The following is a 13,701-nucleotide window of genomic DNA, read 5'->3' on the forward strand; positions in this document are numbered from 1 at the left end:
GGATAAAAGACCAACAACTTTGGAAAAAAAATTGTTTCCCTTACTTTCCACTAAAAGAAAAAACAAACATGTCAGATCACTACAAAAATCACAAAATCTACCCCTTTTTGTAAACACCCCAAACTAATCTCATTTACCACAGTTTCTTATAGAAGAAAGTATCATGCTGGTATTGTGGCTAAAATATGAATCTTGGTACATGATCAATGTACAGGCCATACACAGAGGGAGGAGGTAAGGGGCTAATGTACAGGCCACATACAGTGGGAGGAAACATGCTGCAGCCTACCTAAATGACCGAGATTCATTCATGGAAAGTGAGAGAAAGGAGAGGGTTCTCAAACATGAAACAGTAATACAGTTTACATTTTGATAGTTAAGAAAGGCGATAACAGCGATTACAAGGCACAGAGACAATCAAGTTGGCTCTATGCCTTGTGATCACTGTTGAGGTCAATTTTGCAACCACTTTGGGAGGATCTGCACGAATGACAGTTCGATCATAGTCATTGTGTGAAAACTGAGTACTAGTGTAAAAACCAGTGCAGTCCAGAACCCAAGGCCACCATCATGACGTGCAGTAAAAGTGATCTGGTCAATGTGACTAAGGCTGGCCATAGACTGAGCAAATTTCCTTTCTTGCAACCACGAGTGGTAGGAAAGAAATTTGCTCAATTCCCCCCATCAACACAGTTAGTGGGGGTAGGGAGGCCGACCCTGCCAGGAGAACACAGTGATTATTGCTAGCAGCTATAAAAGCTGTTGGTAATATGGTAATAAGCGCATGTAAAATCCAACAGGCTGGTTGTACCCAAGCAGATCGATCGATCAACTTGGGTACATTCAGCCAGCCCATACATGGTTCCAATCTCAGTCGATTCCTGATGAACCGGCGGAAGTTCGAACCGTCTGACTGGCTTTACTATTACTAGCTACACCCTTTCTAGATGCCTTATCTGGAATGGATTTTCTTACAACAGCTGCTCTTTAGGAGGGTACCAAAATCATTTTCTACCAAAGGTAGACAATGAAAGGCAAACCTATAAAACTTGTATATGAAAATAAAAAACACATAAAAATATTACATTCAGCTACTTGACTTTACAAAAACGACACAAGCGGCATATTCACTGAAAGTGCATTTTTCTGTAAAGAAGGAACATGTCTGGAGAAGGAGACTAAAAACATTAATATGCGTATTTCATATTTACCTAGAAATACATTTTCCTGTCCATAATAAGCTAAGAAACTATGTACAAAAAAACCCGACATTCTCTTTTAAAACCAATTAGATTTACTTTCCAGTGAAGTGCAAGAATAAAATAATCTGCCTTGTCGCTATGGGAATCAAGGATATAATGTGATACAAGAAAACAAGAAAATGTTATTTATAAGACTCCTTTCACACTCAGCCACATTAGCAGTAAAGCGCTGTTAGTTTTAGCGGCGCTTTACAGTCGTTTTAGCGGTGCTTTTCGGGCACTAGCAGGGCGCTTTTAACCCCTACTAGCGGCCAAATAAAGGGTTAAAAGCTCCCATGTTGCGGTGCTGTCGAAGCAATTTGCAGGCGCTTCCGCAGCGCTGCCTGTTCATTTTTTTCGGCAGGGTGTTTAAGGAGCGGTGTATTACAGCGCTCCCAAACTGCCCCAAAGATGCTGCTTGCAGGACTTTTTCTGACGCCCTGCAAGCGCACGGCCCCAGTGTGAAATCACTCGAGTTTTCACACTGGGGAGGCATGGGAGGCATTTTTCAGGCTCTTTACAGGCACTATTTTTAGCGCTAAAACGCGCCTTCAGTGTGAAAGAGGTCTAAGACTTATAACACTGACAATTGTCTTGATTTACTTACAACATAAAGTTGCCTCCATATGATGGACCACTCACGCAGCGTGGTGGTGACTTCATGTACAAGCGGAATCTCGCAAGGTGTGACCGTTTCATGTTGCCTACAAAATAAATGCAAAATTCTAAATAAATAGCTGTTATGAATAAACACATAAATAATTAAAACTATACCACTGAGCATGGTCCATCATCAGGTTAAGAGCAACACTATGATAGCGACCAATCAATCATCCATCACAGCTTTGAAGTAGAGATGAAATTTGATTAGCTGCTATGAATTACTGCAGTTTATACATCACCATTCTATGTACGGCTTTAATAAACAAGTCTAGGTCTTGAAATTACTTTTTCTTGAAAGCAAATGGGAACATATTTGCAAGTAAACCTAAAATCCATAAAGTGATAAACTTACAAAAAAGAGCAATAAAGCTAAATTACAACTTTATATAAAATAGAAATGTATTATGCCGACAGATGTTTACGTACATATTTCAGGATTTTATCTATATTGAAAAAGCAAGCCGAAGCAAACTGTTACAGCAATCACTAGCTGCTAATGACACTCTGACAACTGCTGCTGCTATGTTTTTTAAGCCTTTAAAAGTGGCTCAAAGTAGGACTGCAGCAGAAGTGCAGCCAAATAAATAACAGAAGAGGAGGCCAGGCATATGGCAGAGGGTATGGAACAGTGTGGAGGAAGACTGCAGGGGGTCCGATGACATTGTGTGGGGGGATTCAGGACACAGAAAAGCCCACATACACTAGGAGGACAACTAAACGTGCAAGCTTAATTCAAACACTCTCCAACACTTGCATTAGCAGTACAGTACTAAAAGGACAGTCTAAAGAAAACAAACAGTGTGGGAGATTTACTAAAACTGGTGCAGCTGTGCAGAGTAACCAATCAGCTTCTAACTTCAGCTTGTTCAATTAAGCTTTGACAATAAAACCTGGAAGCCGATTGGTTTTCTATGCAGAGCTGCACCAGATTCTGCACTCCCAGCTTTAGTAAATAACCCCCATTGTGATTTATGAAGACAAAGCTACTCATTTCATTAAACTGTAACTAAAAGCATTTTTTTTAAGTTTCGGATAGAGGGGAGATGGATTAGAACACCTGTCAGTTTTTATTACTGTCTGTGCCCTCATTAGGAAGATTCACCCTCTCTTTCTCTTGTTTACCATTAAAAATAAAAAATCTTGGGTTGTTTCCAAAAAAAGTAATAGAGGGGAAAGCTTCCAATGGGAACACTAGTTCTGGTGACCTGGGGGGAGGAATTTACAGGGATTTCCTCTAACTTCCCATCCTGGCTATGGGACAGAAAGTGAAGAAAAATCTCCTCAATGGGATAAGGATGGTAGAAAAAAAAATAAAAAAAAAATCTGACAGGGGTTATAATCCTCCATTACTCTATACAAAATGGAACAAAAAAAAAAAAAAAGTTTTGCCTATAGTTCTACTCTTTAACAAACTGCTATGGAGAAAGAACTATAAGGAGCGACAAGACACCATTATTATGATATATTGGCTCCCCCTGGGCACCACCAGGGTTCCTGAAAAAAAAAAAAAAAAAAAAAACAACTTTCATTAATTTGGGAACTCCAGTATGGCCATATACATGGAACGTTTATAAACATAATTTTTTCTACAAAATGAATGTAATTTATTGTGAACGAGTTAGTTATCAATTCAGATACAAACAGTACTTCGTACTGCTAACAAATCAACATGAAACTAAATTGTTAAAGGGCTTATGTCAAGCAGCAAGGTTTACCTCCTGCTTAAAGCATTTAACTTAGTGGTTAGTGCTTCTGCCTTATAGCACTAGGGTCCTCAGGTTCAGAATCCTATTCAGGAGACAAAATGCATGGAGTTTGCATGGGTTTCCTCTGAGTAACCCAGTTTCCTCACACACTCCAAAGATATGCTGGTAGGTTAATTGGCTCCTGCCTTTATTGGCTCTAGTATGTATGCATGTAAAGTAGGGGCATTTAGATAGTAAGCTCCTTGAGGGCAAGGATGGATTTAAAAAAAACATAGATAAAAAAAATATTAAAACGTTGTGACAAATCTTCAGGTCATGACAGCAATGCTCTTACGCCGACTGGTGGGAGCCTACCACCAACTGGAATAAGCCCCCCCCCCCAGGCTTTCACACTGGAGCGGTGCGCTGGCAGGACGTCAGAAAAAGTCCTAACAGCAGTTTCCCTGGAGCAGTGAACTCACCGCTCCTCCACCGCTGCTCCCCATTGAAATCAATGGGGCAGCACTGCGATACCGCTGGAAAAACGCCGCTCCAGCTGCATTTTGCGGGTGAATTTAACCCCTTTTTGGCTAGCCGAATAGTGCCGCTTTATCGCTGTCGGCAGTGTGAAAGGGGTCTCAGGAGGAGGGGGCCAGTTTGACTTTCACAAAGTCCAGCTATACATATATTTTCAGTATCCTATATATCGGGATTTACTTATTGGTTTTGGATTTAGTTTTCACTGCAGATAAACTACATTTACAAAGGTTTTCATCATCAACTTGGACTTGCCCATGTTTGTGACAGGGTTACTTATAATCAAACTACAACAAAAAAACCTTCACTGAAGACAGAAGTGGAAAAGAGGGTAAACTTCCCCAATAGGATCAGATGGGCATTGGGCTTTAAAAAAAAAAAAAAAAAAGGAAGAAAGAAATGCCAGTGATTTTCTCCTTGCATTATCTGTCTTCGCTGTACTGCTTATTTCTTTATCCTATCTTAAACGATTTGAAAACATGGCATTTACTAATGTAACACAAATTGTATTAAGGCTTGCTGCATGTTGGCGTCAATCCTTTCAGCGGGTCTTAGTTGTGAGCAGTAAGTATCTTTTAATGTATTCATCCCATCAAAATAAATCAACTTTGTTATTTTAGTACGGTATGTCTTCTTTATACAGCCATTTTGTAATCAGTATAGAGATGTTATTATATAGTCATCAGATGATCAGAATACTGATGTTCACTCCATCTACAGGCCAAGAGAAACTCATAAAACTCAGTGAAGTTTATTCAAGTCAATTATAATGATGTGCACATTGCCATAACCTATACATCAAAAAAATAATTATTTAAAAAAAAAAAAAAAAAAAAAAATTAATCTAATCTAAAGGTTATTTGCTGCCCCCCCCCCCCCCCCCTTACCCAAAGACCACCACCCCTATTGTACTAGTGTGTCCCTGTCAATCTAAAGGAACACACTAGCATGGGAGGAGGTTCACCATCATAATGACATCATAACCTGCCTAAAAGGTACAAATATACAGATCAAAATAACATTTAATACTCTGGCTCGTGTACTGGAAACATTTAGGGCCTCCTTTTCCCAGAGAGCACAACTTTCTGACATCACTTTCTTTAAATAATTTACGGAGCAGAGTAGCGTCACCCCCTTGCCCATGCCTGTTAAATGGAAAGTGAAGTAGCAGGCAGCATATTAGAATAAAAGGAAATAAAATGCAATCAAAAACCCTGAATGGCTGATGTTGCCGTCCCTTCCAGTCTCAAGCTGAGCCCTGATATGTAGGCTAATATAGAAAGCTGATCTAAATACAACATTTTAAGTACTTTTAATAGCTGTATTTAAAAAGCTTAAAAAAAACATAACTGGAATAAAAAGTGTTTACATGTCTGCTCTAATTTCACCTTTGGGGGAAAGGGGAGATTTGGTACTTTACATGAGGCATAGGACCCGTAGATACAATCTCTCCATCCCTGTTTGACAATTCATTGAAGAAAGAGCTTTAGGACTTTGTATGAAGCATGCAGCTGGGGGGGGTGGACAAAAATATATTTTTATTCTATTATACTCTTTATGTGCATTGTATTGAAATTTAGTAATTACAATTATATACCAAACTGGTCAGACACAATTTGCATCATGGTCACCCCAGCTGCATGCTTCATACAAAGTCCCAAACCTAATTTCATCTTGAATCCTCTAACCGCAAAGGATGTATTACACACCTCATGGCAATCAATAAACCCAAACCAGCTGCCTGAATCAATAATGTGGATCTTAGCATTCATAAAAGAGTCAGATTGTATCTTTTGCTCTGTGCCACCACAATAATACAAATACATTAACAAGTAAATACATTTACATTTCTGATGCTCTGTTATTTTGTGAAAAGTATCCAATACCCCAGAATTCAAAGGTTTTTATATCTGAAACAACTTGCAGTTCCGCCTGACAGCCCATTAAGATTAGGGAGGGGAATGTCTGTGTCCTCTGTGTGGAAAAGCCCCTAAAAATACTGAAAAACTCCCCTTAAAACAGATCCTATATGACCACACTGCCACAAGATTTTGCAGCAGCCTTCCTAATGGCCCATCAAAATGACGGGCTGCCTCACTGGTCTAAAGGAATGTGCCCTAAGGCTGGCCATACACTAAGATTTGGCTATCGATTCCCCCATCCATGCTACACAGTGGAAGGAGGAATCTACCCTGCCAACTATTGACAGCAGCCACAGCTCTCAAAAAACCTGAAAAGTGGGTATGATTGGATGCAGCCTTTGTTTGGTCAACAATTTTCCACCTGGCTCCTTGGATTTTCAGATCGCAGGATGTTGGGTGGGAGGGTGCCAACAAGTTTGTCTGGAACCTCTATCAATTCACTCTGTGTATGGCTTGCTTAACAAACGTAAAAAGGTCTAATTAAACACACTGTATATGTATTCAAAGGTTCCCAGGCTACAAACCGTGGTCTTCTTTTACGGTTAATAAACACAAGTTTTAACAAACCACAATGACCACATGGTCCATTTTTATAAGTTACACATTTAATTTACCCCTTTCCTTCGACTGCAGCTTCTTTAAGATGAACATAGTTGGAAGGAAATATACCCTAAAAACATAAACATATAGTTATTAAAAACAAAAATAATCACCACGTTAATTAAAAGACAAGAATCCTAAAAGGAAAACCAACAATAGGAAATTATACACCCAAAACTTCTGATTTGAAATTCTGAATTTATTTCTCTCTACAACCTAAACCATAGAAGAACATACATTTTTTAATACAAGTGCACTGTATCTGTACTTAAAGTGTCTGTTACCCCAACATTTCATTTTCCTGATATGTGCCTGCAATACTATGTACTTGTATGAAAAGGTATCCTGTTCTCTTTGTATTGCTTCCTTTGTGTAAAATCCCTGGTGTCCCTCTGCTTTCAAATTAAACATTGACCACACACCCTATCCGGGTGTATGATGTTAAAAATTGGGTAATCTTCCCTTATTTCTTTGTTTTCTAATTGACTAAAGTAAATTACGCTCTATGGAAGGTTTAAACTGCTAAATTACATGATATGCGAGTTGTGGGATACTATTGCTTGTATTCTTGTGATTTTACCATCCATATATGACATGTGTGACATACCACTTATTTCTTTCTGTCTGTACCATGTTGATTTTTTTATCAATAAAATGAGATTTTTGACCGTGAAACATTGACCACACCAAGCAGGAGAACACACCATGGTGACTTCTCTAGCTCTGCTGGGAACTCAGCGTGCTCTCCTCCAATTATCAGACTTGTCCTGACACACCCCCCCCCCCCTGCACAGCCATTCACTGGGAAGCTCAGTGTGCTGTTGCTCCCCCCAACCACCACCACAGCAAAATGTAAAAACTGTAAAACCAGACACTTTTTTCAGTCAGTGAAAAAAAAAAAAAAAACACTTTAGGCACCTCCCCAAGCAGGCAATCCATAAACAGATCCTCTGCTGAATCAGAGCAGAACAGGACAATATCATTTTCAAGAGATCAGAGTCTGTTCGGTGTTTACCCCATTTTAAAACCAGAGCTTTCCAGACCCAAATTTGATATATACAGTCAGGTCCATAAATATCGGGACATCGCCACAATTCTAATCTTTTTGGCTCTATACAACACCACAATGGATTTGAAATGAATTGATCAAGATGTGCTTTAACTGCAGACTTTCAGCTTTAATTTGAGGGTATTTACATCCAAATCAGGTGAACAGTGTAGGAATTATAACAGTTTGTATATGTGCCTCCCACTTTTTAAGGGACCAAAAGTAATGGGACAATTGGCTGCTCAGCTGTTCCATGGCCAGGTGTGCATTATTCCCTCATTATTCCATTTACAAGGAGCAGATAAAAGGTCCAGAGTTAATTTCAAGTGTGCTATTTGCATTTGGAATCTGTTGCTGTCAACTCTCAATATGAGATCCAAAGAGCTGTCACTATCAGTGAAGCAAGCCATCATTAGGCCGAAAAAACAAACCCATCAGAGAGATAGCAAAAAGATTAGGTGTGGCCAAATCAACTGTTTGAAACATCCTTAAAAAGAAAGAACGCACTGGTGAGCTCAGCAACACCAAAAGACCCAGAAGACCACGGTAAACAACTGTGGTGGATGACTGAATATTTCTTTCTCTGGTGAAGAAAACACCCTTTCGCAACAGCTGGCCAGATTAAGAACACTCTCCAGGAGGTAGGTGTATGTGTGTCAAAGTCAACAATCAAGAGAAGACTTCACCAGAGTGAATACAGAGGGTTCACCACAAGATGTAAACCATTGGTGTGCCTCAAAAACAGGAAGGCCAGATTAGAGTTTGCCAAACATCATCTAAAAAAGCCTTCACAGTTCTGGAACAACATCCTATGGCCAGATGAGACCAAGATCAACTTGTACCAGAGTGATGGGAAGAGTATGGAGAAGAAAAGGAATTGCTCATGATCCAAAGCATACCACCTCATCAGTGAAGCATGGTGGTGGTAGTGTCATGGTGTGGGCATGTATGGCTGCCAATGGAACTGGTTCTATTGTATTTATTGATGATGTGACTGCTGACAAAAGCAGCAGGATGAATTCTGAAGTGTTTCGGGCAATATTATCTGCTCATATTCAGCAAAATGCTTCAGAACTCATTGGACGGCGCTTCGCAGTGCAGATGGACAATGACCCGAAGCATACTGCGAAAGCAACCAAAGACTTTTAGGGAAAGTGGAATGTTATGCAATGGCCAAGTCAATCACCTGACCTGAATCCGATTGAGCATGCATTTCACTTGCTGAAGACAAAACTGAAGGGAAAATGCCCCAAGAACAAGCAGGAACTGAAGACAGTTGCAGTAGAGGCCTGGCAGAGCATCACCAGGGATGAAGCCCAGCGTCTTGTGATGTCTATGCGTTCCAGACTTCAGGCTTTAATTGACTGCAAAGGATTTGCAACCAAGTATTAAAAAGTGAAAGTTTGCTGGATGATTGTTAATCTGTCCCATTACTTTTGGTCCCCTAAAAAGTGGGAGGCACATATACAAACTGTTGTAATTCCTACACCGTTCACCTGATTTTGATGTAAATACCCTCAAATTAAAGCTGAAAGTCTGCAGTTAAAATCACATCTTGTTCGTTTCATTTCAAATCCATTGTGGTGGTGTATAGAGGCAAAAAGTTTAGAATTGTGTCGATGTCCCAATATTTATGGACCTGACTGTAGGTGACAATGTAAATAGACTTTGTTACACAAATAGACATCCATTTACATTAGACTACTTCCATCACATTTATGCTTGGGAAAATGGAGACAGAAGTAGACCTTTAAACATTACTTTTTCCAGACCTGGACGGACTCAAAAGTGAGCAGATGTAAAATGGATGAATGTCTGCCTGCCCATAGGCATATATGGAGCCTCTGATAAGGTAACCCAACATAACCTAACTGGAAGCTCCATGCAAGTCAATCAAACCACCCATGTGAAAGGGGCCTTACTAAGAACTTCTGGAAAAGTTCAATTGTAGCATTTGAATTCCCCATAGTATTGGCACCACATCATTCTTTCAGTATCAGAAGGCAGGAGACCAAACCTGTTACAAGTTTTGTTTAAACGTTAGGTCCCTGTAGCTTTTGTATTCTTTTTTTTTGTTATGGAGAACACAAAAATATGTAGTCTCTGCAGATTGTTACAGTTTGAGTATGTAGGTTATTAGGCGGCGGTGAAAGACAATGTGAGATAAACATTGCTCTTTCTTTTTAGGGACACTAACAGAAATCCATAGGTTGTGCTTCCAACCTCACAATAATTGGCCTAAACAAAAATTTTTGGACACGTCTAAAGGCAGAATGGTTTCATATCTCCTGGTTAGTTTAATGAAAGTTTAATTTTTCTCTTATAGAAAACATCTGATTTGCAGTCTTTGCCCAACCCAGAAGCCATAAGGTAACTTTGCCCCCTTCCCCCAGTGCAATACATAAGAGAAGATTCTCCAAACCAATTTAGGTTTTACCCAAGTGTGCCCTGCAAAAGAAGGAAAATAGCCATAAAAAACTATGTGCTTTGGATTGGGATGTTATGTTAAGGCCATCAATACCTTATTATAATTTGAAAAGACAATAGGACAGCAGTGTATGATTTTCATTAGCAGGATAGTATGAATTTATTAAATAAAACAAAATAGTACACTCGCGTTAAAAATTCTTGACATTCAGCATGGAGAACAATGGATCCACCAGGGGAGAGATACCATCAGGCTGTACTTTTCTTTCCATTAGCGTGTTGAGGCTTCCATAAGGCAATGTCAGCATTGCCAATGGTTGCTGACCGCTGTCAGATCTAAGCGTCCTTCCAGGCCGGCGGGTGGGACCAACTGACGCTTAGTACAGCCTGATGGGATCTCTCCCCTGGTGCATCCACTGTTCTCCATGCGGAATGTCAAAAAAATTTATTGTGATTGTACATTTCATTTAATAATAATTCATACTATCATGGTAATGAAGATCCTGCGTTTAATGTCCTATTGTCTTTGAGCTGCACTAGATCTTCTTCCCAGATCTCTGTTAGTTGCAGGATTCTTCTCAGCGTGGAGCTGAGCCAAATACACTATACAGTGTTGATGCATTGCATTTTGGACGCTAAAAGTTGAGACTTATATAGTGCGCTGGACTGGTTTGTGATTTGTTTATTATAATTTAAATAGAACCTATGGGTTCTGTACCCTTAAAGTACAACTAAAAAATCCTGAATGACAGTCTAAATAAGTTTCAAATCAATTTTCTATGTGATGCATACGTCTCATCAAGTATACGAAAAAACGTCCTTTTCCTTCACCGAGCCAGATCCTCCATGTGTGTTTAAATACTCTCATATTCTCAGATACTCCAGTTCACAGTGGAAGAGTTTCAGCAAATGGCAGTACAGGCAATCCAGAAAACAGTGAGCAGGACTAGGTGTGGCCAGGTGCTGATTGACAAGCTATCAGGCTTGGGACAGTCACACCCCTTGCAACATTTTTTTTTTTTATCCCACTTTAGTGCAAGCTAGCACAGCCTATATGAGAGTGACAACAAAGCCCTCCATCGTACAAATGAGTCCCTCTGCTTGCAGACCTCACTTGAACTATCAGTTGGGATCTTACAATTCAATATCAATAAAGTATCTCACAAAAGTGGAGTACTCCCCTCACATTTTTGTAAATATTTTATCTTCATGTGACAACACTGAAGAAATGACACTTTGCTACAATGTAAAGTAGTGAGTGTACAGTGGGTATAAAAGTGAAAATTTGCTGTCCCCTCAAAATAGCTCAACACACAGCCATTAATGTCTAAACAGCTAGAAACAAAAAAGTGAAAATGTCCAAATTGGACTCAAAGGGGGTTATTTACGAAAGGCAAATCCACTTTGCACTGCAAGTGCACTTGAAAGTGCAATCGCTCTAAATCTAAGGGGTAGATCTGAAATGAGTGGAAGCTCTGCTGATTTTATCATCCAATCATGTGCAAGTTAAAATGCTGTTTTTCATCTACACTTTTGAATCTACAGCGACTTTACTTTCAAGTGCACTTGCAGTGCAAAGTGGATTTTACTGTAGTAAATAACCCCCAAAGTGTCAATATTTTGTGTGGCCACCATTATTTTCCAGCACTGCCTTAACCCTCTTGGACATGGAGTTCACCAGAGCTTCACAGGTTGCCACTGAAGTCCTCTTCCACTCCTCCATGACGACATCACGGAGCTGGTGGAGGTTAGAGACCTTACTCTCCTCCACCTTCCGTATTAGGATGCCCCACAGATGCTCAATAGGGTTTAGGTCTGGAGACATGCTTGGCCAGTCCTTCACCTTTACCCTCAGCTTTTTTAGCAAAGCAGTGGTCATCATGTTGGAATACTGCCCTGCGGCACAATCTCGGAATGGAGGGAATCATGCTCTGCTTCAGTATGTCACAGTACATGTTGGCATTCATGGTTCCCTCAATGAACTGTAGCTCCCCAGTGCTGGCAGCACTCATGCAGCCCCAGACCATGACACTCCCACCACCATGCTTGACTGTAGGCAGGACACACTTGTCTTTGTACTCCTCACCTGGTTGCTGCCACACATGCTTGACACCATCTGAACCAAATAAGTTTATCTTGGTCTCATCAGACCACAGGACATGGTTCCAATAATCCATGTCCTTAGTCTGCTTGTCTTCAGCAAACTGTTTGCAGGCTTTCTTGTGCATCATCTCTAGAAGAGGCTTCCTTCTGGGACGACAGCCATGCAGACCAATTTGATGCAGTGTGCGCCGTATGGTCTGAGCACTGACAGGCTGACCCCCCACCTCTTCAATCTCTACAGCAATGTTGACAGCACTCATATGTCTATTTCCCAAAGACAACCTCTGGATATGACGCTGAGCATGTGCACTCAACTTCTTTGGTCGACCATGGCGAGGCCTGTTCTGCGTGAAACCTGTCCTGTTGAACAGCTGAATGGTCTGGGCCACCGTGCTGCAGCTCAGTTTCAGGGTCTTGGCAAACTTCTTATAGCCTAGGCCATCTTTATGTAGAGCAACAATTCTTTTTTTCCAGATCCTTAGAGAGTTCTTTGCCATGAGGTGCCATGTTGAACTTTCAGTGACCAGTATGAGAGAGTGAGAGCGATAACACCAAATTTAACACACCTGCTCCCCATTCACACCTGAGAACTTGTAACACTAACGAGCCACATGACACCAGGGAGGGAAAATTGCTAATTGGGCCCAATTTGGACATTTTCACTTAGGGGTGTACTCACTTTTGTTGCCAGCAGTTTAGACATAAATGGCTGTGTGTTAAGTTATTTTGAGGGGACAGCAAATTTACACTGTTATACAAGCTGTACACTCACTACATTACATTGTAGCAATGTGTCATTTCTTCAGTGTTGTCACATGAAAAGACATAATAAAATATTTACAAAAATGTGAGGGGGTGTACTCACTTTTAGCACACTCATTATTGTTGCCAAAATCTGCAACCTATAAGCACAATGGACATATGCAACAGTCATCAATAAATTTACATGTATATTTTATTATACTGGAAGTGATGTACCTTTTTAGATTTTTTCCTCAAAACGTATCCTCTGTACCATCCTGTAAAAAAATGTATAACAGGTCAGCTAATGCATAGATACAACCTAAAGAAAAAAGTTCAGCTTGAACAAAAGTACCATTAAAGTAAGATGACAGGGTGTGACCAACTTGGAATTCATTTTTTTTTTTTTTAAATATGAGCATCTGCTTGTATTAAAGCGTAGCTCCCAGCCACGGACGTGGGGTGCAAGCACTGCTAAAGCCCAATGGTAAAGGCCTTGTAGAAACGAGAGAACATTTTCCGGTACAGCCAATTATGATCAGATTGGGAACAGTGGAGGTTTGTCTGTGGTGTCACTGAAAAAGTTAAAAAAAAAAAAAAAAATAGGATTTTTTAAAACAGCTTACCTGTAAAATCCTTTTCTTTCGATGGACATCACGGGACACAGAGCCTCAGTAATTACTGATGGGTTATATAGGTATCACTGGTGATTGGACACTGGCACACCCGAACCA

At 40.2% G+C, this 13,701-nt stretch overlaps 1 protein-coding gene across 1 annotated transcript in view; it reads right to left on the reverse strand.

Annotated features, from left to right (window-relative positions):
• DOCK1 (dedicator of cytokinesis 1) overlaps positions 1 to 13,701 on the reverse strand; it is a gene marked incomplete in the record, with an annotated part of 633,434 nt that overhangs the window by 500,983 nt on the left and 118,750 nt on the right. The window contains 3 exon segments of the mRNA XM_073595735.1: positions 1,849 to 1,945; positions 6,663 to 6,718; positions 13,205 to 13,245. Coding sequence (XP_073451836.1) covers positions 1,849 to 1,945; positions 6,663 to 6,718; positions 13,205 to 13,245 — 194 coding nt within the window.

The sequence above is a fragment of the Aquarana catesbeiana genome, linkage group LG08 (assembly GCF_042186555.1).
Source record: "Aquarana catesbeiana isolate 2022-GZ linkage group LG08, ASM4218655v1, whole genome shotgun sequence".
Taxonomy (NCBI): domain Eukaryota; kingdom Metazoa; phylum Chordata; class Amphibia; order Anura; family Ranidae; genus Aquarana; species Aquarana catesbeiana.